Source organism: Diadema antillarum, unplaced genomic scaffold (genome assembly GCF_040938485.1).
Source record: "Diadema antillarum isolate AM-2024a unplaced genomic scaffold, OU_Dant_1.0 seq00001536_RagTag, whole genome shotgun sequence".
NCBI classification, from domain to species: domain Eukaryota; kingdom Metazoa; phylum Echinodermata; class Echinoidea; order Diadematoida; family Diadematidae; genus Diadema; species Diadema antillarum.
In genome coordinates this window covers 1,247,673-1,274,447 of record NW_027272268.1, presented here as the reverse complement: position 1 = coordinate 1,274,447, position 26,775 = coordinate 1,247,673, and the positions used below count along the sequence as shown (strand labels likewise).

Sequence of the window (26,775 nt, the reverse complement as noted above, 5' to 3'; positions counted from 1 at the left end):
GGTGTGTAATGATTGACCCGCTTCTGTGTCAGGTTTCAAGTGTTTGCATATTTGGCATACTTTGGGGTTGGTACATGAGCATTGTTTGGCATTGTTTGCGGCCGAGGGATTGTTGTGACTCTGTATGGAGCTTTCGATGGAGTTGCACATGAGGAAACCAACACCCACAGCTCTTCTTCACAGAGTGCTGTTCTTCCGCTCAGTCCTTCTGCCACCTGTTCATCGGCACTTTACATTGGAATGTGGGCCACCAGCTACAGTCAGCTGTCTCTAGTGTCTTCAAAGGTCACCAGTGAACGGCGCCTTTGGATGAACAGGATTCAGAAGAGCTGCTGGAATGGGAAATTAAAGGCAAAGTTAAAGCCATTTGTGGCTATGTTAAAAAAGAAATGCTTAGTGTATTGAAATAAAGATAAGTATGATCTCTCCCCCAGTCAGTAATCTCTCCTCTCTACACAGATGTACAAAATAGGTATGATCTGTATGATTTTGAACAGTAGTGAGCTATAGTTTGGTATTTAGCAGTAGTGTGACATAAAGTGGCAGCGTGGTTTAAAAGGGGTATGATGGATGTGATTCCAGTTAAAGATAATGAAAAGTTTTGGTACCTCAAAAGCTTCCCTGAATTTCCTTGTCTTGGTTTGTGTTTCAGGTTAAAGTACGTTGTCTGTGAGAATTACTCGCCCAAAAGTGCTCTCATGTCTCAGTAATCATGCAATAATGGTTTCGTACCAGAGCCGACGCTGACCAGCGTCGATAAATATTGTACGAAACCACTGACTGCGACCAGCAGCGTGCAGCCCATTGTACGCATAGCTAACTGCGACCAGCAGCCCCATACGCATAGCGTAATGGGGCTTCGCATTGTAGCATTCAGGATCATGACAGAATTAGTATCGCGGGTAAATGTCAACTTAAAATCCAAAAATTTCTTCGATTTGAAGACTTACCAATTAAGTTGAAGTATTGAAAACAGGCTTCGAACAACGTTTGTTTCTGCCAATAGTCCCGTTCTGTTCGAATTGATGACTGAATGTGACTCGGTCGAGAGGACCTTGGGAGAGCTACATACACTGGATACCATGGCCAACGCATGCGCACACAAACATCTTATCCGTTCATGGATTTGAAATTTGTGTGCACAGGATGTGTTCGCATGCACTGGCTGTAGTATTCAGTGTACTGTATGTAGCTCTCCTAAGGTCCTGTCGACCGAGTCACATTCAGTCATCAATTCGAACAGAAAGGGACTATAGGCAGAACCAAACGTTGCCCGAAGCCTGTTTTCAATACTTCAAGTTAATTGGTAAGTCTTCAAATTGAAGAATTTATGGGATTTTAAGTTGACATTTACCCTACGATACTAAATCTGTCATGATCCTGAATGCTACAATGCGAAGCTCGGTTACGCTATGCGTATGGGACTGCTGGTCACTATGCGTACGGGGCTGCTGATCGCAGTTAATTGCATGATTACTAAGACATGAGAGCACTTGGGGCGAGTAAGTCTCACAGTGTTAGTTATATGAAAGGTACTTTAACCTGAAACACAAACTAAGACAAGGAAATTCAAGGACACTTTTGAGGTACCAAAACTTTTTATTATCTTTAAAACTAGATTAGTTGTAAAACTCAATGAGCGTTGTGATGTGATAAAGCTCAATATATGTAAGATTTGAAACATTTTTGAAAAAAAGGTTATTTCACACCATAAACACATGGGATACACATGAGATTTGTGTAACCCTAGAGACATTATGTTATCAGGCTTTAAGTTCCTGCATGATGTGGAGATGTGGGAGAAGGAGGAGGACACCTCTTGTCAATTTATGACCAAAAGATTGATGATTAACAGAACATTTTTCACTGAGTGATATGGTGTCATGAAAATGAAAATGTGTGGCCAACTAATATACAGTTTTCAGAGCATTTGATGATAACTGTGACTACTTTACGTCTTTCATGTATGCAAAATAAGTTTTATGGCCTGCAGAAAGTGTTTTTTTTTAATGGAGTATAACAAAAGTTGTAACCCCCCCCCCCCCCCCCCATTTTAGAACTCAGTATGGAATGGGTTAATGCTGCTACAATGAGTTTGAGAGAGAAATTTCTCTCTAGACTATATTTAGTGAAAAAAATTTATCAATTCAATTTCTTCCTTCTGTAATCTGATATTTCTTTCATGGGCAAGGTAAAAAAAAAAATTGTGCTGTTTCTGTCGACAAGTTTGTTTGTTCACTGACACTCCTTTCCTATGATCAGATTCCTTTAAGTCTCAGATGTATTCAAGTTGATTTATGGACAGGATAGTGCCTGCATCTTCTTCCAATTCCCCCTAGTGTCTCTTGTCTTTCTTCTATCTCAATATCTGTCATGTTCATCTTACCTTACCTTCAATATTCCAATCACAGAGCTGGGAGATTATGGGTGATATTTCACGCTACAAGTCCCTTTATTCCTTTTACCTGCCCTGTGAGGTGCTTCAGAATTCCTGCAGGAACTCATGCGCAATATGTCACATGCATTCAACTGTCCAATTTAGCAGCAATTCAGCCCCGTACATTGTGTTACCACTGATACACGTACTATATGTGCGTTACTATTCAATCGGCAATTTAGTGCGCAGAAGAGCAAATTGGAGGATTGTGGATAGAAAGAGGCAGGAAGAAAAAAGAGAGGCAAGCCACTTGCCTTTGGAGTAGGTAAAGGGCAAGAGGAGAAAAATTTAAGCTGATTGCTATTGGTAACAGAGAGAGATTGGAGCTATCATGTGTGTAGCATCACCTCTGCATTGTGAGTGCAACAGAATACAATTTCAAATTTCGAGATTGAAATAATAAGGTGGCATTGTACTTGCTTTATGATAAGCCAAGCTTCCAATTGGGACGCTCATTTAGGTTGTTGTTAATCATAATGTTTTATGGCTCAAGCAGATGGAGTGAAAATATGTGAAAGAATACATTGCAATGGAGGTTTTGTTGGCTGTGGAGCCTTGCGTTCTTTCCTGCCCCACGGCAGTCAAGGGGTGATGTAGCTTTTCAGGAAGTGATTATTTGTGTTACAAGCATGACACCAAGCAACATTCATTGCAGCAACCATTTAGTCAATGACTGCAATCCATTACAAGGGGTACAATCAGGCCAGAGCATTCCCTCGTCCCTCTCTGAGTTCTCGGTGATGGATGAGTTGATCTCTACTACATTATGCTAGACCCTTGCTGTCAGTAGGGCCAGCTGGACTCTTAGTGACATTGATGCAGAATGATTATGCCTGTTGGCTTGAGTCTATTAAGAGTGTTGTCCAATGCATCATGCAGCATTCTTCAGTGTTTGATTAATCATTCAATCTGTTGGCATTGTGGGGACTTAACCACAGGTACAACAATCCAGACAAACTTACAGTGCAATTTTGTCATTCAAATATAGAATATTTTCTGTGTAGAGGTAAAAGAAAATGGTGAGGGGATGGGCTGGATGGCCAGTTCATGCCAAGTCAATTCAGGTGAACATACCTGTGAAATATAGCTCATGTAGTCTATTCTTTGCATCATCATCAATGATAAGAACTTTGATCTTACATTGAATAAATCACAATGTCAGTTTTATGTTATGATTCAGACAATGAAAAATACTCAATAATAATGTCTTTGAAGACATAATCATCTTTCGTATGGTCAGATGTAGGCGATTAATGTGAGTAAGCTTAGAAGTCAGTCGGCGGTAAATATCAATTATGTCTTCCTCTCTGCTGACAGATTGCTGGAACTATGAGCCTCACGAACGGCCGACGTTCACAGACATCATGCAGCAGCTCAAGGTGATCGCCGACTCGCCGTTCATCAACACGCCACAGGACTCCTTCCATATGATGCAGCAAGACTGGAAGCAGGAAATCCAGGAGATGTTCGACGAGCTACGGCTCAAAGAAAAGGTTTGGATCAGCCCTCTTGAATCACTACATGTGATGCCATGAAGACACATTAAACAGTTAGCTGGTCTTAGAAACAGTACCGTTTGACTTCTGAAACTAAAAGACGCAAAAAATCAATATTTGTTGTGTATCAGCCATAAATACACATATGTTGTATTCCCCAGCAGATCCATTTGGTGTTTGGAAGCATTGACAGGAGATATGAAAGCAAGACATTTGATTTTACTTTTTTAATGTTCTAGCTGGTACAGAACACCTTTAGTTACAGTATTAGAACCATCAAAAGATTTATGAACGCCATTTTGATATAAGTTCTCCTCATCACCCCCCCCCCCCCCCCCCCCGTACTATAAGCGGTCGCTTGAATAGGTCCTTAAAACACTGCAAACGTGCTTTGCAAATTGTTTGAAGTTGAAAATCATTTCATGCTATAATTCAAACCAATCAGAGAGATAGGCAGGTGAAAAAAGAGAGATTTGATCAAACCATACTTGACCATGAACTGCTCTCATTCCTCAAATGACAGGAGCTGCGGACAAGGGAAGAAGAACTGTCCCAAGCAGTCATCCAACAGAAGCTTCATGCTGCACTCCTCAAGCGACGGGAACAGGACCTGGCGGAGAGGGAAATTGAGCTCCTGGAGCGAGAACTGAACCTCCTGATCACCCAGCAGCAGCAGGAAGAGAAGCCGGTGCCCAAAAAGCGTCATGGCAAGATGAAGTCCAACAAGCTACGCCGGAGCAACAGGAGCATCAGCACCCCACAAGGTTAGTCCAATTGTTAGCACCTTGGCACCTCAATGTTTGTCCACTAGAACCATCATGCAGTCAGTTCATGTTAGCCCACCACTACCTTTGCACAAGGTTACCAGCACCCCAGGTATAGGTCCACAAGTATCATCATGGAGTTCGTCTATCAACACACTCTACATTTCAGCTCACAGACATCGTCATATAGCTCTTCCGCTGGCACTGGGTAGGCACAGGCCACCAGTACCCTTGCAGGGTTTGTCCATTGGCACCTTTACCCTGAAAAGTTGACCCACCTATACCTTGTGAGGTTAGTCCATGAGCATCCCAGAAGTTCAGTCCTCCCTAAGTTAAAGAGGACCCTGACCCTCTACTAGCTCCCCACAGGGTCATCCCACTGATACCTGCTGATGAGAAAAGTCCCATCAGCACCCCTTCTGAGTTTGTCGCCAGTACCTCTCAGGAGTGGTCCACCAGCTCCACTGTGGGTTAGTTCACCGGTATCGACCCCGGCTGGTCCTCTCTCACATTATATCATCCACAGGGAAACTGAATGCAAATTTAAATCTTTACTTTAATTCACTTTATTGATCATTATAAAGACAGAATATTTGTAGTATAAAATGTGTGGGGAGTTCACAGAGAAGCCAAAGGTTGATTTAAATGTTATCCTCTTTTTAGAGTTTAATACATGAATTTAGATGTTGTGTTCAATTCAGTTGTAAATACTTCATACCAACACCTGAGGTAATTAGCATCACTTTTAATCTAATTTTTCTCCCCAACACTTGTCTGTATCGTGTATACACACATGTGAATTTGCGGTTTTCAGTACCAGAATCAAAGATCTGGTTCATTATTGCAAGAGCTATTGAAAGTGATGTTGGTGGGTGAAGGAAATGGATTGAGAGTGAAAGGTGTTAAATCAAATATAATTTGGTCGTACATGTAGTGTCGTGATACGTCATTAACAAATGAGGAGTTTATATAGTGTCATTCTTGTGTGCAACTGTGGCTGCTCACTTGTGTCACCCATCTTCTTTGTACACTCTCTTTAATATCTTGTTTATCCCTCTCATCCCCCAAACCTCTTGAATGCGATCGTGACATTGTGTCCAATTGTTAACAAGTTGCCAACAGTTACTAGATGTTAAATCTACGCATTGTCATTGAAAGTATATTATATCAGCATGGACATATGCTGCAAAGTTCAAACAATATTTCAAGGCTTGTGACAAAAAAAAAAAAAAAAAAAAAAAAAAAATGGGGGGGGGGGGGGTGTCTCCCCCTCTGTTCTTCCATCCAACAACTTCACCTGAAATGAATGGGAGAAGTGGAAATTGCCATTAAATTTCATTAGAATTGAATGAGCTTCTCATGCGAGCGTATAATATTACATCCTGCATTAGCTGGTGAAATGTTTAACATTTTATGAAGTTTAATACACTAGCATGGAAAAGTGAGTGTGCTATGGTGTGCTAAACACGTAGAGTATGTACAGTGTGTGGACTACAGAGCAGTGAAATGTATGCGAGGTTCCTTCATCAAATCATTGTTCCTTGTGAATTGAAGTCAGTCAGCCGTGTTGGAATATCTCATTGAAAGTCATATTTGCCTAAATAATTTGTGTGAAAGAAAAAAGAATCATAATTTTCAATGAATTTGCCCCTTACCTTGCATGAACTTTGTACAAACAACTCTTTCACAGATTAACACATTGCTAGTGGATTTCCATCCTCCCACGCACATGCACACTTTTTTTTGTTTTTCAACGATGTTTATTCTGTTCCATTCAAAGTAATAGAAAAAAAATAACAATTTTCATTTGCTACAATTGAAATGACGAAAATATACATTTGTGATCATAATAGCAAATTTGCTATTGCTGTACATAATGACATAACAAAAATTACACTTTCATGAAAATTATCAATTTACATACAGTCACTTCCCCTATGCTCTCAAAAAAATTGCTTAAATTTAACAGTGATAATTCAATTCTTCTAGCATTAATCTTAATAATCATCCAAATGAATTATGCAGCAAAATTATACAGTAATGAATAATGGAACCATATTATTTATCAACCAATACCCGCCCACCTACTAACTCATATCCCTTACTGAGTCCCTATGACCACCCCCACCAGTTCCCTCCCTTCCTGTTTCCTCCCCCACCCCTATCTGTATACATGCAACACACAAACACACCCATACACACACACATACACATGCACCTAATTTGGTTAACTGCTCTTGCCTACACATCACAATATAGTAAATATAGTTATATAATCAGCCCGCCAACAGGCTGACAGGAACGCATGGGAAAGGAGGGGGAGAAAATACAAAACAACACAAGAGAAAAAAAAAAAGAAGAAGAAGAAGAAGAGGAGGAGGAATGAAGGAAAGGGAAAAAAATGAAGAAAAGAAAGAGTGGAATACTATGGAAACATTACTATTTTCATAAAAGTCACAGACGTTGCACGTAGCTTCAGACTGGTTTATTCAACGAAGTCTCAAAATATTCCCATTTTTGTAAATGTACATGTAGCTTCCCAGCCTTGGTCGCAAGGATTTTTTCCTCATTTATTAATTCAACAATAATCTTTTGCATCTTTTCTCCAGTGGGTAACTTATTTCCCGTTCTAGATTTAAAAATGATGTATTTTGTTAAGATAATCAAAGTATTTACACATTTTGATCTATTTGAATAACCAGAGATTCCCCCAAATATATCTCTCCAATTCATATTCCTTAACTCATTTATATCAAAATAATTAATTATGAATTCCCATAACGGTTTCACTTTAACACAGTGTAAAAATAAATGCAGATAAGTTTCAGGCTCATGTTGGCAGAAGGAACAAAGGCTGTCTGTTACAAAACCAAACTTCATTAAACGCTCCTTAGTGTAAACTACGCCATGTAACATCATAAATTGAAATTCTCTATATTTTCTTATCAATGTACACTTACTCGGTTTAATAAAAAGATCTTTTATTTCTTTGTTTGTATAATCATAGCTACTGTGGTCATCTTTGATTTGTAAAACATAAGATGACTGTAAATCTTCCACCATAGCCTCATATATTTTTCTCGATTTTAAAACTTGCAAATTTACTCTCTGACCAGAAAAAATCAATTTTAAGTCAAAGTTTGTGGAATCAACTTGCTGAAGTGTACCTGCTCTCATAGAATCCTTCCATTTCTGGGGTATAGCATTAAATATATCATTCAATTTAAGCAATTCTTCTACCTTAAAACCAAGACCCAAGCTTTGAAAATGTGACTGAGATCTCAAATGACCGTTATCTAATATATCTTGTATTGTAATTATTCCTGCATCAAATAAATCTCTATGAAAAAACATCCTACCTGCTATGCGTACACTCCTATTATTAAATATTATTGGATTTACAACCTCATTTTCCAATTGTCTATATTTATAGATATCGAGCCAAACCTTCAATATTTCCGAATAAAAAGGTGGTACATTATCTGTCATAATAGATGAATCAAAGTCACACATAAACAGGAATCTACCTCCTACAGTACTAAAACAGAAGTCAAAAAAATAATTTCCACCCAACTTCTTTTTCTCCATATAGAAGGCGTTTTAGCCACATAATACTTTGTGCCTTAACAAATAACCGAAAGTTCGTCATTCTTAAACCCCCAAACTCATAATCTTGATACATAATATTTCTCTTTATACGGTCTTTGCCATGCCATAAGAAATCAAAGGTAATTTTTTCGACTTCTGAAAATACCCACTGAGGAACAACAATAAGTGATGCTACATAATTCAGTTTTGACAAGGCGAATGTTTTCATAAGATGTATTTTTCCCATAAGTGTTAAATCTCTTTCTTTCCACCATCCTAAAGGACTTTTTATCTTACTTAATATTTCTTTAAAATTTAAATTCTCTTTTGCCTTAACATCTAAGGAAAAATAAATTCCTAATATTTTGATTTCTTGAACAAAATTCCCAAACAAATGAATATTTGGCCTATCTTTTTCCTCCCCAAGCCATAAGAAATTAGTCTTCCCTTTATTTATTTTGAGACCACTTATTTTCCCAAATTCATCAAATAAAAATTGTAACCTTTTAATTGAACCCTCATCTTTCACACACAAACACACACACACACACACACACACACACACACACACACATATGCACATTTTGGCACATATCTGAATGAAAAATTCTTGCATAATATTGTTTCTCCACTTTGTAATCATATTAGGTGCTTTGTATGCAATGACAGTGAATGAAATTCCCATATTGGTTGTATCAATTTGGTTCATATGCTTCCTGGAAGTTTGAAGGTACTGTCTTTCATTATTCTTTAATGCTTTGTAATCGTGATATTCATATATTTATCACTTCAGATTCTCATCAATCAGTACACATATTTCTGTTGCGAAAATATATAGTGAAAAATGCAAATACATGTGGAAAGATGTCTTAAACTTTGTAAAATGCATTAGCCATTTGTATGCAAGAGAATGAGTTACACAGAGATGCCAGCTGTTACTTTTTGCAGTATTTAGTACTGTTTTATGCCAAAAATACTGCAGGTTTTATGGAACATATTGTTTTTCTAAATTGTTTCACCAAACATGTCTATTACAGGAAGGTAAAAATAACATTTTTCTTTCAAAAACACAGTTTTCAACCCTCAGTATACTGCAGTGCTGTTTATATGTCTGACATCCATTGTTAGACTTCTTGTGTGCATGCCTAGAAGAAGGAAGGAATGCTTGGGTTGTGACTGACCAGCGTGGTGCCCTTAATTTCCCCTGCGATGCATACTTCAGGGAATGTTGTTCTGTGTTGTTCTATGCCATCTAAACCTGTATAGAGAAAAAAAAGAGACAAAACACATATAGGCAAAATACATCAGCAGTCCCCCCCCCCCCCCTCCCCCACCCCCCCCCAAAAAAAGATGTTAAAGATTGACTCATTCTACTTCTCTCTAGTTTTGATGCATTAGCTGTGACATCACTCCGTGTGTGACTCATCCTCCCATAAATGCATCAAAATGCAGGGAAAATGTGCCTTTCATATGACATTACTTCAGCAGAGACTAAAAACTCACATACTTTAAGAGTGATTTATGGTACGGCAGTACGATCTCGTCAGGTCTGTTTTCATTTGGGCTGCACTTGTATGTCATGGTTGAAATATCTGATGATATCAGGACATTTAGGGTAAACCACAATGTGCATGAAGATTTTGCTGATTTTCATGTCAATTAATGCAATGCGATGCAACTTTTGGTTTTGATTTTCAGTAGAACAACAAATAAAATCCACAGAGCTTGTGAATACTCTTCTTTATGATACTTTGAGTCCAAGGATACAAAGTGTGTTTCAAAATATTTTGTCTATCTCAGCAAATTTTCCAATAGTGACTTCAAATATATCTCCATATTACATAATCAAGTGTAGCTGTGAAAAGCTCAAATTTTGTTTACATTAGTATTCTTATTTTCAGTAAAAAGTGGGTATCCTGTAGTTGTGATTCAGGATAAAAATCAAGATAAAAAATGGTGAATCCTCCTTATATTTTCTTTTCATGGCTGTCCTGTGGAAATATGAACTGTTGTAGTGTTCTCATCCAGCGACCGCGGCACTGAAACATTCACAATTTTCTAATGAATTGTTTGATTTTCTTCAAACTTCACTGATCAATGTGCTTTACTAATATTGCTGCATTCATTCAATTTATATATGTGTATGTATATATTTGTGTATCATTCCCCTTTAAAAATATTTCTCCAAGAAAGTCTGTGACAGCATTGGACCCACATTTGTGTGTATGTGTGTGTGTGTGTGTGTGTGTGTGTGTGTCAGTAGATATTCAGAGTTTTTAGTGTAGTTGGGTACCTGAATGAAATAATCCAGGTAGTAATGGCTTAAAGGTGGTTGGCCAGCAGACATTGTAGATTGTATATTATTTCTTTGTGAGCATGTCACCTCAATGTTTACAGGTGTATGCTCCTTGTATTAATTTCCTGCGCCATAAAATTTTCCTTGTAAATACTTGTGACAGTTCTTTTTCTTGCACAACCCAGCCCATGCAGTATTTCAATTTGCTAACCTCAAACATCCCAGTCCCCCTGCTTTAATGCCCCTGGATCTGGAATACAACCAACTGCTCACAGATGTTTGCACTGGGACTACATCGCTACTCTAGCAAATACGTGGGACTGTACAAGTGACAAAGACTGCCCAGATTTGTTCAGTATACACCCACCCAAACAGTGTTTGCAGGGCAATTTTCTACATGGGCCGAGAAGTGCATGTTAAATAAGTTTCCAATCATGTAGACATTTCATTTTTTTTTTTTTATATTGCAAGAATTATTCATTCATACACTATGATAATCAAAAAAAAAATCAGGAGAAAAAAAAGGACAACAAAAGGAACTGAACATTTGACCTCTTCTGTGGGCAGGTCAATCTCTGCAGTTCCTGGAAATGTCTAACCACAACTCAACCAGCAGCTATGGTCTATTATATTATAAGTTGAGGTTTTGTGGCATTATTTGAGGTCGAACCTGAGATCTGATCACATGACAGTGGATTTTTTTTCCTATGACCCATTGCTCTCATAGCAGAGATAAGATTTCTCTGTCATAATTGATTTATATTCACTTAACGGACAGACCCGTCTGTTACATCTATGCATTAACTTCAATTGGCTGATGTAAAGTCAAGTTGTGCATAATTCCATGAAATATGAATTCATTGGCATAATCTAGCCTTTTATCGTCCTTTTTCTCTTAATATTGTGAGCAAAATGTGAACATTGATTCAGTTCCATTTTATGATGTTAGTGTGATAAATGCATCATTACAATAATATTATGATATGATATATATTATGGTTATGATATTATCATCATTCATAAACCGTGTGAAACATTTTATCATATCCTACCCCCACAAGCTGTCTTCAACACATTATTGGGATATTTTGTCACCATCTACCCCCAGTATTCTCTCAGTAAATTCATGTAGGTGCTAATACATGTCATGTAATTGATATACCAACTGAAATACATCTAGTCCAATAATTGTGGGGGCGCTGTGGCATAGTGGATAAGACTCCTGACTCCCAGTCTGAAGACCTGAATTCAAATCCCGCCCAGTGCTTATGTCCTTGGACAAGATGTTTTTACCCACTCCCTCTCGACCCAGGTGTATAAATGGGTACCTGGCAATGCTAGAGTAATAATAATAGCAGGGCCCTCTGGTAGAGCAGTGGCAACACTGAAGAGGCTACCCTGGGTAATATAAGACATTATTATTATTATAATTATTATTAATCCTGCCATTTTGCCCTCCTTTCAGACTTCCACCACAAGCTGACAGTAAAGGCTGATCCGTCGTTTGAGAGGAGAGACCCTCGCTCCCCGCTCAGTCCAGAAGAGAGCCCCCCAAAGAGTCCCATCCCCAGGTTACGGGTCTTTGCACGTGAGTACCTCATAGACCAGTGAAAGTGTAAAGAAAGAAGGGTGAGGGATAGCTGAATTGGGGGGGGGGGGGGGGTTTAGGGGAAGTTCCCCCAAACATATGTTGATTCAGTTATTGCCAATAGACAGGTATCCCACTCAGTGAAAGTGTGAGAAAATTGGTTTAATCTATTTCAACAGAGATGAATTGGGCCCTCTCTAGTGGGATACTCTACAACTTGTAATGTGAAAATGGTACAACGATACGAAAAAAAAAAAATTGATGAGAATTTCTCAAGTTTTCATTTTTATAGGAAAATGACACCATTCCTCAACTTATTACTGAGGCATAATAAGGCAAAGTTAAGTCCACTGGATGAGCTATGTCAAGTGCTACAAATATGAAGTTTTGTGAACTTCCACTGATATTTACTCAATGTAATTTTACTGCTGTGACTTATGGTTACAATAAAGTTTGTGTAGAAAGCATGTGGAATGAAACAAAAAATTTAATTCATCGCAGATTTTCACTATAATCCCTGTTTATGTTGGAAGAAACTTCTGCTTTGATGATTGGAGAATGGAATATTTGGAGGAGAGAGCTTGCTTCTTCTATTCCTCCAATCTTGTGGATCAGATACACTTCCTATGAACTTTACAAGCTGCCATCATTACAGGATTTTTTTTTTTCTGCAAAATTTCTCAGTTTTGAAGTGCTGGAACCATCAACTACTCCTTGAAATATTGTTTACAATTAAGATACATATCTAGCCGTATGTTTTCAATGGAATTAATCTCATCTGTTGTGCCAATACAAAACAAATTAGAAGCGTATACTCAGTAGAATTATGAACTTTACCAGTGTATCTTTCTGCAGTTTCAGATGAATAGTTCTTCATTTTATTTGCATCATCATACTGTAAAACCAGAATTTTACATGTGCATTTTAATTTCAAGAATTTTGCAAGAGCCAAGATTTGCAAAATGAAAATGCATGCGAAAGTTCTTGTCTACACTACATGCATTGATGCCAATGGCATTTCACGAAAATTCCATGCCATGAAAATGGCTGTCAGTGTTAATTCGCAAATATTTCTTGCTTTACAATACCCAAACAGGTCTTGACATTGTTTTGTGAATAGGATACGATGGCATAAACATAAGGATCTTTCCCTTTGAGTTTGATGCTACGAGTAGGTTTTGAAATGAGGTATCTCAAGACCTCTGCTGTGTTTTTAAAAACAGGCTAGCATGTTACAGAAACTGCAACTAGCAGGCTAAGTATATTACAGAAGCTGCAACTACGTGTAACAGGCTAAGCATGTTACAGAACTGAGAAGCTGCAGTTAGCAGGCTAGCATGTTACAGAAACTGCAACTGGCAGACTAGCACATTACAGAAACTGCATCTAGAAATGTCACTATTTGTATGTCTGTTTCTTTAAATAATGTGAACCATTTTTCTTTTGTGTATTTGATACAATCAAAACAGAATGTGGTACCATACAAGATGTAGCCAGTTAATCACAGCAATACAACATTGATAACATTGATAGTACTTTCCACCATAATCAATACATCTGTCATGTAAAAAATACATCCAAGTGGATATTTGGAAACAAGTGACCACCAAACAGGAAGGAGAGTTTCTTTCACATCATATGTTTTAATACCTACATTTCAAATGGCTACTGTTGAAATAGCTAATCATCGATAAATGTACCTTTCTTTCATGGTTGCTCCTGTTTGATGACATAGTTCCAAAAGGTCAACCCAAGGGCAAGACGTGGGGACCAAGCACAATGCAGCGGAAGCAGAGACAGAAGACGTTCAGACCACACACCTTGTCTGAGGCCACAGCCAAGAAGTTCACCAGTGCCCCCAATCTCATCCACACAATGTCTCCGTTATCACCTATGCTTGGTAGAGTATTCATGGTCCCAAATGCGGACCCACATTAATAATGATAATAATAATGATAGCAATAATAATGATGATGATGATGATGATAATAATGATGATGATAATGATAATAACAACGACAACAACAATAATAATAATAATAATAATAATAATAATAATAATAGCAATAATAATGATGATGATGATAATAATGATGATGATTATAACAATAATAATAATAATAATAATAATGATAATAACAACAATAATAATGATATTTGTAATGTGCAGGTATCCTTCATGAGAAGATGCTTATGGTGCACAGAAAGGCAAAAAGAAAATATCTATGAAGAGAGATATGAGAAAAGGGATGAAGGAAATATTTACAAGAATGCTTATCTAAATAAAAAGGTTTGTAGTGAAATCTCAAAGCTACTAAGAGAGGACAGATCAGGAGTATTTGGGGGATTTTATTCCACAGGAATGGATCAGCATATAGAAATGATCGATCACCCTAATAAATTATATCATAATAACTAGGAAATGCCTGTTATTTTTCCCTCAGTATTTTTTTTTCTTTGGGGGGGGGGTGGGTGGGGGGACATAAATGGCAGGAAGAGGGATAAGAAGAGCCAGTAGTGGTAAAGAGAAGTCTCAGCACGCATATTATTGTCACTACAGTCATATCTAGACCTTAATTTCCCTTCATCTTGTCCATATGGAATGATGATTAGATTAGGTCTTTTAAAAAATTTTCTACCAAATCATGTATCATGTTATTGGGTGTGGATCTTGCAATATTGTGGCCATATACTCTACATATTTTGCTATATATACATACTCTTCTATTTCTCAGGGTTCGAGTAATAACGTGAACAAAATATGAGCCTGAACTGAGTTCATCTCAGGATCTGAGGATGACTTGAAAACTCATTTCCAGATGCAGTTTTATTTATATGTATATTAAAAAAACTCTCCCTTTTGACATCTGCATTATGATTTCACTGGGTGCATTTAATGTTTTGCAAAATTAAACCTTTCCTTTTGTTTAATCAAGTAATTGTCACATGTGTGATGTAAGCTGAAAGGAAGTTACTATTGATGAAAAACATTTCCAAGAATATTGGATGAGGGCATGTTCTGTGGTATGGTTGTTCTCATTGGCAGTGACGCACTAGACACAGAATGACTCCAGAATGTTGCAGGAAATTTTCTTCAACTCTTATGGAACAGGAGGATCACATAGCAATGTCAGTAGCATAATAATACAAGGAAAGATTAGTCTTTCTTCATTTTCAGCCTGTTGGTGAACAGCAGCTGTACTATATTAGATTTTACTTCCATATCTCATGAGGGAAAAGGTTGGTGACCCTTATATGTCTCTAAGGATCTTTATGAGGGGGAGCAGTTTCAAAGTCATTTATTGTGACATTGTCAACACCACTCATAATTTTAAGTGCAATCAATTTGTCAAATATTTTTTGCGGGTGGGAAAGTCTGGCATAAATTTTGTCCCTTTGTAATATGATGTACATGTATTTGTATATGTCATCTATCTGTTACTAGATGGGAACTGGCAAGTAAGCCTGGCCAACCCCAAACCCTACTGGCCGGATGTGGGCCCCCAGCTGGATCCCGGGGCAGAAGAAAACCACGATGCAAAGCGTGATTCACTAAGACGCAAACCCAGCAAACCTGGCATGGCTGAAATGGGACTCTATGGGGCGGCAGCCATCCTGGCCTCTGTTGCCCTGGGCTACGACGTGCGCACAACCAACCTGGCCATCTACCAGAGTGGTGAGCTGGAGCAGCGGAGGAAGGAGTACGCCAAGCAGTCGTCCCTGGACGAGGTGAGCACGCAGACGAGCGAAAACGAGATCAACGGCCTGGAGGATGAGGACTACATCTCCATCAGCTCGACGTCGAACCTGACCAAGAACTGGGTGGCGGCCCCTGCCTCCACCAGCGTGTGGGATGACACAAACAATGGTAACCACCACTTACCTCTCCAGACCCACCTGACTGTGAAGCAGAACCCAGCATTCATGGACCACAGAGACTCCCTGCCCAACAACCATCAACCCTCCCCCTCGGTGCGCACGCACCGGCGTACGGCCTCTGCCGATGATAATCTGAGTAGTATGCGAAGGACTAGAACCCCGTCGGATAGCTCTACGCCGTCCTGTGCCTCCAACACGCGCTGGGACAGTGCGAGCAGCCCTGGGTCAGACCTGTCCTCACCATTCCGCAATGCACCCCTGGTGCCCCCACGCCGGACCAGCTTTGGTAAGTGCTTTATGTCAGTGACCCCACCCTGATGAGTGTTGGGTCTAAGGGTTGTGGGTATGTAAGAAAGCTGAGAAAAGAAAAAATTGAAATACAATTTTTCTTTCGTGGAGAAATTCTAGAACGTTGAATGTTCTGTAGTGGAAAGCAATTTTTCCTATCATTTTAGTCTCATGTTGAGGAGCACTACTAGCATAGGGATTCCTTTACATTAGGTATTTCTCAAATATTCAGCTGCTTTAACTTTGATTACAGCAGATATAGTTCTTTGATATCAAGAAGTGAATCATTGCTTTCATTCAAGTCAGGAAAAGATTCAATCTGTCTTTTCCCACTGTTCAACAGCCTTTTCTTCATGTTGATGCATTCCTGTATTTATTTTCAATTGAATGCTTACATCACACCACAATTCAGGTAGAAATATGAAGTGATGGAAAGTTTGCTTTATCCTTACCCGAGAATGTAAAACACTTTTCTGACCATATTCAGGTGTATTGTGTCCAGTGGATATCATCTCTTATGTTCCTCACTAGCCAGGCAGATTTGTTGGCATCAAATTCAGACAGTCTGCCAGGGTGGGGCAAGTCATTCATGAATCATTTCAGTGATTGCGCCAGCCAGTATATGTTTCAGTGTTCACATCCTCATCCTAACTTATATGGAAGATGTCAATGCTGAACAGGTAGTGAAGGCATCATCGGTGCTGATGCTGTAGAGCAGTGAGACAGGATTTTTACCCTCAGCATTCTACAGGCATTGTCTTTACTCTTTGATATCAACCATGAATGAAAACAGATATCTGGGAAAAAAAATATTAGAAAAGCACACAACCTCTCACATTACTGAGATTATCACCTGACATATGACCCTTCAATTTATGAGACACCTTATGAGCTGCCCATTAAGAAAAAGCTGTCAACAATAGCTATGACTTCTGTATAGGTAGGGACAAAAGAGGGAACATTTTGATAACTTATTACTAGGGGTAGAACTAAAAGTGTTTGCTGTTTTATTGGAAAGAAAAACATTTTAATTTCTGACAAAGTGATCTCAGTTATGCATTGGAAAGAATAGAAAAGGGTAATTGTATTTTTAGCTGTTTTTACAAGTGCATTAATAAGATAGGGTCCATTCTATCAAGTCCTAGAAATTTAACAGTTAGCCATATGTCTTCATTTTTACAGATTTTATTCATATCTTTGAGGCATGCCTAGACAGTGTAGCATGTTGATAACCCTGGCCAGATTTTGAGTGGTTTGTCATTTCAGCCTGTAGTGTGACAGTAGATTAAACTAGCTCCATCTCCTCTTGTGTGTGTGTGAGACATGCACATCGATGGTAAATCATCCACAATTGGCATTCATTAGCCTCCATTACACAGCATTGCCCCAAACATTGTGTGAACATAGTAGTACCACAGTCATCATTTCATTGTTCCACCTTGTTAAGATGGAAACTAGTAAAAGGTGTTTTTCCTCCGAGGCACTCCATGCACTAAATGTGTTGACAGATCACTGATACCTACCCCAGACAGAGAGGGAAGGGAAGGACCTACATTAGGTAGGGAAGAGGACTTCTTAAAGGGCATAAACAGAGAACTTTGTGCAGGTAAAATGGCTTCTGGAATCAAGGACTACTGAGTTTAAAGTTTGGGTGGGATCATAACTGTATGTGCTTCTTTGAAATTTGATATGACACAGGTCATATTCCTTGTGGTATTTAGAAGCATGTACAAAGGTAGTTGATATGTTACTTTAATCATCTTGTCATAATGTTCTGGTGGTAGTGTATTTTCATCACCATTACCATTTGCCAAAGGATAGTAATTATGATTGGATAGTAAACCACCAGAATGGAAAAAGCAGGGGAAGAAATCCCTAGTTACTGGTATGTGACCCAAGAAACATCACCTATGAGTTTGTTATGCCACTGGTGCATTGGTATTAAATGGTCAGAAAGACAATGACTGAATATGACATACAACAGTCTGTCGTACCCCGACAAGACCTCAAGCATAAGGGAGCGACCTATTTCAAGGGGCGCTCAGCCATTATGAGCACCACATGGCGTGGCCCGAGTCCTGACGTGTGTGCGTGTGTGTTGTCTCTGTCGTGCAGTGGGAGACACGCTGATGGAGAGACCCTCCTCACTCGACATCTGCGCCCGACCCCGCCCTCACTCCAGAGTATACCTCACGCCACAGAACCAGTCTGCAAACGAATCACCTCATCGTGAGTTTTCCACAAACAAAACCACCCCCTGAAGAAGAGAAAATAGAGAGCAGGAACAGTTTCCCTCCTTTTATGAATTTTTAGGTTTCCTTTTTTTTCTTTTAACCTTGAAAAAATGCACAGAATGTGGATGTGCCAGACTGTTTTGAATTGATTCTTGTTCCATTTTCCCTACCCAGTGCACAACCTTTAGCTTTCAAAGACACTCACATATTTTATCTCAAAAAAAAAGAGGAATGATTTGATTTTTGTTAAGAAAAGAAACAACACCCCAAAATGGCTTTTAAGTTACACAGTTCAATGGTTTCATTTCATGCACAGTCACAGCTATATATATATATATATATTTATTTATATATACGTAGATCCCTCATTTCAGTTTGCATTTGGTGTATGATATACTGCACATTATGCTTCTGAGTTCAAGGCATGCAAATTTCAGTTATTTCATTGGAATGCTTATAGTGAGCAACAGCAAACATGTTCAAACAAAAAGTTTTTATCTAACTCTGGGGGAAAAAGTAACAATTTACGGATGTAGTTTGTTTACTGCTAGAAATAAGCCAAAGGCAACAAAACTGAATGAAACTGCCCAAGTAAAGCAGCAAGTAGATGAGAGTGATATCTGTAACTGGGAACAAAGTAATTCAGAATGAATGGTTATCAGCAATAAGGTTCATAAATTACCTCTTTCCTCTAGAAGTGAGTATTAGTTCACAGGTTATGTCAGTAATTGTGTAAGGCAAAATATAAAATAATGTTGTAATTAGATCTGTGTGAGATTCCTAAATAGGCTTAGTGAAGAATTAGAGTCAGTCACACTGGCAAAAATATAAGATGGCAAGCACCCCTATAGTGTAATTTGTTTAGATGTTTCTCATTATGCTATATCTAAACATTCATTACACATTGCCGTGTTTTGTGGATCTTTCCCTTGCTGAAATGTAGCATTCAGACTGAAATTAGACAAGAAGTTCGCTTTGAAACTTTTCATAGTGACTCATTATGCAGTTCCCTTAACTATAAGTTTTGGTACAACATCCAAAGGTGATCTAAAACAAGAAAACTTGCCTTGGGCTATGTGTTCAGTGTGCTGTAAACAGAGATTTGAGTTTATGGGACCATATATCGTGACTATGATATTTACTCATATGATGAGTATTCATATTGTCACCTGTATAATTTGTAAAATCAATACTGTCAGATAATTCTTAATAGTAGATCTTGTCAACAATTTTAGGATGTGGTTTCTCCTAAATTATACAAAAGCTCTAACATAAGGTACCTGCTTGTAGTTGCATAATTTGAAGAACTGTTCTAGAGTTGTACAGAAGTTTACATCTTGAAGTCACTCATGAAATACTGTATACACCATATATTTCGTGTGTATAAAATTTGATTACCTGGGACTTTTGAGACAATATTGTAAGTGTTTGAATTCACAATTGAGAATCACAGTGACAGAGGAGAAGTAAGTATTACTCTTAGTTAAAAGAAAAGTTACAGATTTCTTACCTTGGAGACAATAAGCACCACATTTGTGGTACAGGAGGCAATACTTTTTAAAGTTGCTAATTTCAGGAATATTGGTCAAAAATTGTGAAAATAAAAACACTGCAAAGAATAGTTTGTATACAGTATATATGAAATTCAGGATGGATTCTTTTTGGTTTTTTAGGCAAAATATTTTCTAAACAGTGATAAGCTGGACAGGTTTTGCAGACTTTCAATATATTAGTGTTTTCTGTGCATAAGGGTAATGCATGGCTTTGAAAAAGATTGAGGGTAGGTGTTTGAATATTTTGGAGAAGGAAAAGGATTTTTCCTGTAAAATGGTGTTGTTGATATTTGCACTTTGATCAAATTCTAAGGGGCTTTAGCACAAAAACAGCAACCACACTGAAAGCATGATAACAAGAAATAATAATAAAGAAAAGATGTTGTGCCAGTCCTTACATCTGCAGTGTGAAGGGAATTACCACACAAAGAGCATTGGGGTGTTTGGTTGTCATATTCATCTTCACGGTTTGTGTGTCATGCTTTGCACCACCCACCATTCCCGTTCATTTTTCACTGCATTCTCAGTGGTATTACACATAGCTTTCCATAATATTTCTGTTTTTTGTCTATACCTCCTCTGCTTTATTATATTAATTCTTGTCTTTCCTCGTCTCCTCAGCATTCCATACACTTGATTTTCATTTTGTTGTCATCTTTTTGTGTTCTGGCTTTGCTGTGTGTCTTACTGGATACCCAAATGAAGAGTGCTGTTTGTGCTAACAGAAACACAGCTTAGTGATTAATTTTCAAGGTATTGCTATTTCTAGGGCAGGGCTGGGTCATTTTATTAAACTCCCATCTTCAAGGTCATTTGCCTTAAAGTATTAATCTTCTTTTTTGATAGAGAGAGTTACTGTATACTCCAAATATTTCATGAGGTTTTTATTGTTGCGAAATTAAAGACACGCGAAAATATTGACTCTGATCCCGATGTGGATGTAACATACGCATGTATATTTCTCCGTTCAGTACAGGACTCCACGATCGCGAATTTAGCCACTCGCAAAATCGTCAGGAATTCCCAATTGGCGAAAATTTAGACTCACAAAATATATGGTGTATACAGTATATGTTTGGTACCCAGAGAATTCAACAACAAATACTGGCCTTGTGGGAGACATTGTTAATTATCATGATAGATTACTCTTGTAGTTTGTGCGTTTTATTTTGAGTCAGTGTGTATCAACAACGGAACCACGGCTAAAAAGATACTTTTCATAATCCGTGTAAACTTATATTTTGTATCTCACAACTTGAATGGAATTCTGAAAGTGTGAATACATTCCCTGCTGCGTCTTGTCCCGTACCTGACTGCTGTGCTTTCAAGGTGACATAGAGTTAGGACCTCATTGGCCCGAATTCACGAAGGTGGTACAATCTTGCCCATGGTTTAAACCATGGACAAAGACCATTGGGCACCAGGTGTCGCATGGAATATTTTGTTACAAAATCAGTCATTTTGTCGACATAATGACCATTTTGTTGATGGAATTATTATTTCATCGACGAAATGGTCATTTTGTTATGAAATGTTATTTCGTTACAAAATAATCATTTCGTCAATGAAATGACTGATTTCTTCATGAAATATTCCATGCAACACTTTGCGCCCCATGGTCTTTGTCCATGGTTTAAGCCATGGACAAGATTGTACCACCTTCGTGAATTCGGGCCTTTGTTAGTTGTTACTTCCTTGATATCATCAGTGTAATACATGACACTGTCAGTGTGTCACAGCAGTGCAAACACAAGTAGGGACAGTAGAAGGAAAGAGCACGCTTGTCGCAATGCAACCTGCCTCTTACTCAGTATCAATTCAGTTTGGGCATTTTGAGTCAAATGACGATGGCTTGCAAGTGAGTTGGTCATTAAAGATATCATGCATGTTCCCAGTGATTTGTGTTGTGACACCCAACCAAAGAGTTGTAGTAACATAAGTGTACTTCAAGAGGTTTTTTTTTTCCCCCTAACATAATTTCAAAAACGTGCTGATCAATGTATGTGGTGTGATATCTCAGCTACCAACATAGATATGAATATAAGGGATTTATAAGGGTACACATGCACAGACTCTCTTTCTCTCTTCCTCTCTATTTATTTCTTTCTACTTCTAACAAAATCATTTAAGTCATTTTCAGATATGCGTTAGCTGAGCTTCCATGTTTTGACAATGATGGTGGAGGAGGGTTTTTTCCCCCATTAATTTTCATTGATATACCAATATTGGGTGCATATGAATAATTGCCAGGGCATTTTTGCCATTTATTTCCAACATTGTATATTTGAATTCATGCTATAACAGGATTTCAGGATGTTATAAAATCAGGTGTTTTCAGTGTATGATGACATTCTCAGTCACATGGAATACCACAATTATATATTCTGTATATTGCAGTATAGTCATGCCACATGGAAGACTAACACTAGACGTTATTACTGCAGTGGTATACACTTGATATCATTAATGTGATTTAATGTGCAGATATTCCAATATATAGATATATTGCTTGGATGTTAAACTTTCATTTAGATGCTGACATGTATCACCTTAAGTTTTAACCCATAGTATGTTTCGTATTAACTTCACAAGACAGTGATTTGTGTTTCATGTGGAAATGGACAAACTCCATACTTACTGCCTTTTGTGAGAAAACAGTGACCTTCACACAGAGCTTGCCTAAGTGTTTTCATGATTGTGCACCCCTTTATTTACCCCATGATGACATGTATACAGTCACATTGCTTCTTTGCAGAGGGGATGAGTTGCTATTTGTGATAAAATTGGATGTATAGCTTGCAAACTTGTACATAAATGTCCGTGAAAAGTAGCATGTTCTACATCTGAATTGTGCGATATGGTACAATATCAAACTGCATGTAATCCAATGTCAGTATGCATGATATTTATGCAACCTGATTTTCCTGATAAAACCAATGGATTACACTTGTGTGAGGAAAAAGAAATTGAAATGATTAAACTGTTCAGTGACTTTAAATTTTCATTTGCTGTATTGGATGTTATCATCATAATGTCTCATAATATCTGTTCAATATGCAAAGTTTTTTATGTTTATATGGTATGGAATTTATTATTTTTCATGTTGGACTTGACAGCTGTTTGCCTGTGTGTAGAGCTTCACTGCTTTATGTGGCACTGGTTTTTAATTACAATGCACTTACATTTTGATTTGCAGGAAGAGTCTCTTCATCAGCGAACACCACACCACGTCACAGTTACCATGCCGACTCCTCCACAGCCAGTTACAGCAGCTACAGCAGCAGCAACACATCTGGTGCCACTTCTCCGCCACTGTCTACCACCACACCGCACCACATCCCTTTCCACCACTCCCTGTCCCAGCCGCAGACCCAGCAGCAGCTGCAGTTGTACCAGCATCACCTCCAGCAGCCACACCAACAGCACCCACAACACCAACCACACTCACAACACCAGCAGCAGTCAGTGCACAGCTACCATCACCACCAGCCAACATCCCTACATCACCAGCAGCAGCTCCAGCAGCAGCAGCTCCAACACCAGGTGGTCAACGCCTCCCTGCTGGACCAGGAGACTGAGGGTCAAAAGAGAGACCCGACTCGCACCCTTCCGGTCAAGCAGGCCCCACCCTCAAAAGCGGAGGCTAAGGCGTCGATCAATGCACTCATCCAAGAGTTCTTATGATCAAGGCTTTAACTTTTGTGTAATAGTAATAGTAGTGTAGTGCTGCAAAGATACACATCTTAGAACATGACACACTCCTTCAATGGGATGGGAGACCTTTTGGTAAGGAACATCGAAGCATTTGATAAGATGCCAGCATTCAAAATCTGCTCTCTGTAACAATTTGTGTTTCATTTGGTGCTGCCATCTTATTTCTTGTTCCCAGAGTCGTAAAACATGGTGTGTGTAATAGCCTTCTAGTTTAACAGTTGCTTAAATGCGAGTGTGTATTACTCATACGAGAAGTCCCATTCAGTCGCTGAACTTTGTGACATTGCTTTTTTGGTTTGTTTGATTTGTTCTTTTTCTTTTTTTTTAACCTGCATTACGAGAATCACTACAAAGGTGCTGCATTGTGTCATGAAAACAAGTTTGTTTTTGTTATTGTTCCTAATGAGTAGTGAAAATTGTTATATGCAGCTAGTGTGTTAGTAAATGCCAATGTATTGCACAGTATAGTATTCTAGTGAAAATGATTCACCGCCATCAGTACTCGATGTATTCAATACTGATCAAGAGCTGTTCTTTTTTTCTTTCTTTTTTTCAATTTTCAGTACTGAGGCCAAATCAATGCTTTTTGATTCCAGTATCTATCTTTAACATAGTAAGCAAGAGAGAGAGAATGAAAGAGTGTTAGAGAGAGAGAGAGAGAGAAAGAGAGAGGGAGAGAAAAGAAAGTACAGAGAATGCATACCCTTTACAAATGATTTTGATATATGGATATAAGAGTAGACCAATTTTTGTAACTCTATTCTTAATAAGAATTTTAGTATTCAATATCATGCACTTTAAACAGCCCTATACCTTTTCAACATTCCCCTTTGTACGTCATGATTTCCCAGGGAAAACATCATATACGTGCTGGAAGGATTTTGAATAATATTGCAGAATGACCAAAGCCTTAGTGATAATACATGTACTAGAAAACTCAAGATTACATACTTGTAGTTTTTAGTGAATGAAGGGAAAATCATTGTAAATCATGTCTTCATTCTATATGCCCATATCTTCGTTGGGAGCTTTTAATTTTTTGAATTTATTTTATTTTATTTTTTTTTTACGTGAAAGTAAACCTTACTGAGGGGGAGCTGCATTGGGTGTTGAAGTTTAGAAGCATGACAATCATTATCTTACAAAAAAGTCAGATGAAAGCAGTTCTAGTCATTCCTTGTACGTCCTTGATCAATCAGTTGTATGATTTATATAATATAAGGTATATGAGTACATTATCTTTAATCATCTTATTCCTTGTAAGCATATGGCATCATTTCATAATCAAGCAGAATAGTTTGATCAGACGCGAGCTGCCAGATATTTCAGCCCCATTCCTAGTCATCCGTGTCAGTGTTATCCTAGCACAAGAGTAACTAACTCAGACTGGCAAAAGCATGTACTACAGTATCAAGCAGACCCTCAGGTACTGTTGCACGAGCAAGTTTGCACAGCAGCAGTAATGCTATAGTGCATCACAAACCAGAAGATGGACAACAGGGGGTCCAAGAAACAGGGAATTGATGACAGTGATTTTGTGGCAATGGCCAAAAGGTTGATATGCTTTATAACAGTAAAGAGAAAGTGATGTTGAATATTCCATTTTGATTTTAGTTGTTGTTCAGCATTCCCCAAATGACTCTGTTGACAAGTCAGAGTCGTATTTGTACAGGGTTGTCTTGACAGAAATCAGATTTGATATTAAGTCAAAGTTGGCCCAAGCTTTTGATCCTAGCGCCTTTATCTTCATCTTTATCTCCATCTAGAACGTGACTGTGGTGTGCATTGGTGTATTTACACAGAGTTTGTGTGTCATTGAAATTGTTTTGCAGCATGCCTTACTTCTAGGCAGTGAGTTAGCTCTTGTTTGTTCTATGCAGGCTATGATTTAGTCATGTGTCTTGTAGAGTGCACCACCTATTTTGCTCACCTTTGCGATCATATGTCTTGGACCTAATTTACTAGAATGCATGCAAAACTGATTATTCATAGATTATGTAGTTATTTCTCCACCAGTTCATGATTCTATGACTATTTCTCTATTTCTCCTCATAATGTAGTCCATGAAAAATCAGCTGGGTGATAGATTTGTGAAGAAGAAGGATAGAGAACACAACTAGACAAATATCCCATGATCCCTTTTGTGAAGATTGTATAAGCTTATATGTAGGCTTGATCCCTCCCTCCACTCAGTTCAGTATTTCTTTCTGTCGGAAGTCCAAACCAGCGTCCCGTAGGGAAATCCCCCATGCTCTATCTCTTATCTGTGGCTCATGCCAGGGTTAGGTATTCATCTGACAGATCTTTTCTGATCACTGGCTCAAATATCGTGTTGATGTTTGTCCCTTTAAATGTTTTAACCCTTGTGCATAGGGCTTTTAAAAAGAAATTACTTTGCAGAATCATGAATTTTTAACTCCTTTCTTATGTAAATTTGATGACACCCAATTCAAAACTGCTGTCTCACTTTCTTAGGAGTCATGTCCCACTTTATTTTTAATTTTAGCAGAAAATATACGTTACATTTCTTTAAAACATATCAAACATGCCTTTTATCGCTCATCACAAGTCCAGTCAGTAGTTTGATTTTTAGTGTGGTTGATGACGTTCAGATATCCGCATTCATGTTAAGATGGTATGATGTTTGTTTTTTTTTGTTGTTTTTGTCAAGCCCACCAGAGGTGAGGGGAGACTAAGGGATCGCCTGCGCCGTCCGTCTGTCCCTCCGTCGTCTGTCCGTAACGCTACAAAAACTTCAATAACTCTTTACTCTGGTCTTCAATTGCAATTAAACTTCGAGGGAAGAGGGGTCATACAAAGTTTCACATTGTATTATATATATGAAGGTCACCTCAAGGTCAAGGCTCACAGGCAGGGGTCAATGAACTTTTAGAGCCCAATGTTAAGTTTTTATGGTGCGTTTCTATTATGGGTCATA

General features: G+C 38.3%; 1 protein-coding gene across 1 annotated transcript in view; it reads left to right on the top strand.

The window, feature by feature from the left end:
* Positions 1-23,866, top strand: part of LOC139710478 (mitogen-activated protein kinase kinase kinase 11-like) — a 73,166-nt gene extending 49,300 nt beyond the window's left edge. The window contains exons 4-9 of the mRNA XM_071622393.1: positions 3,755-3,930; positions 4,457-4,697; positions 12,047-12,169; positions 13,905-14,069; positions 15,615-16,334; positions 23,320-23,866. Coding sequence (XP_071478494.1) covers positions 3,755-3,930; positions 4,457-4,697; positions 12,047-12,169; positions 13,905-14,069; positions 15,615-16,334; positions 23,320-23,807 — 1,913 coding nt within the window. The 3' untranslated portion in view covers positions 23,808-23,866. The remainder of the gene's footprint in view (positions 1-3,754; positions 3,931-4,456; positions 4,698-12,046; positions 12,170-13,904; positions 14,070-15,614; positions 16,335-23,319) is intronic.
* Positions 23,867-26,775: the final 2,909 nt, after the last annotated feature.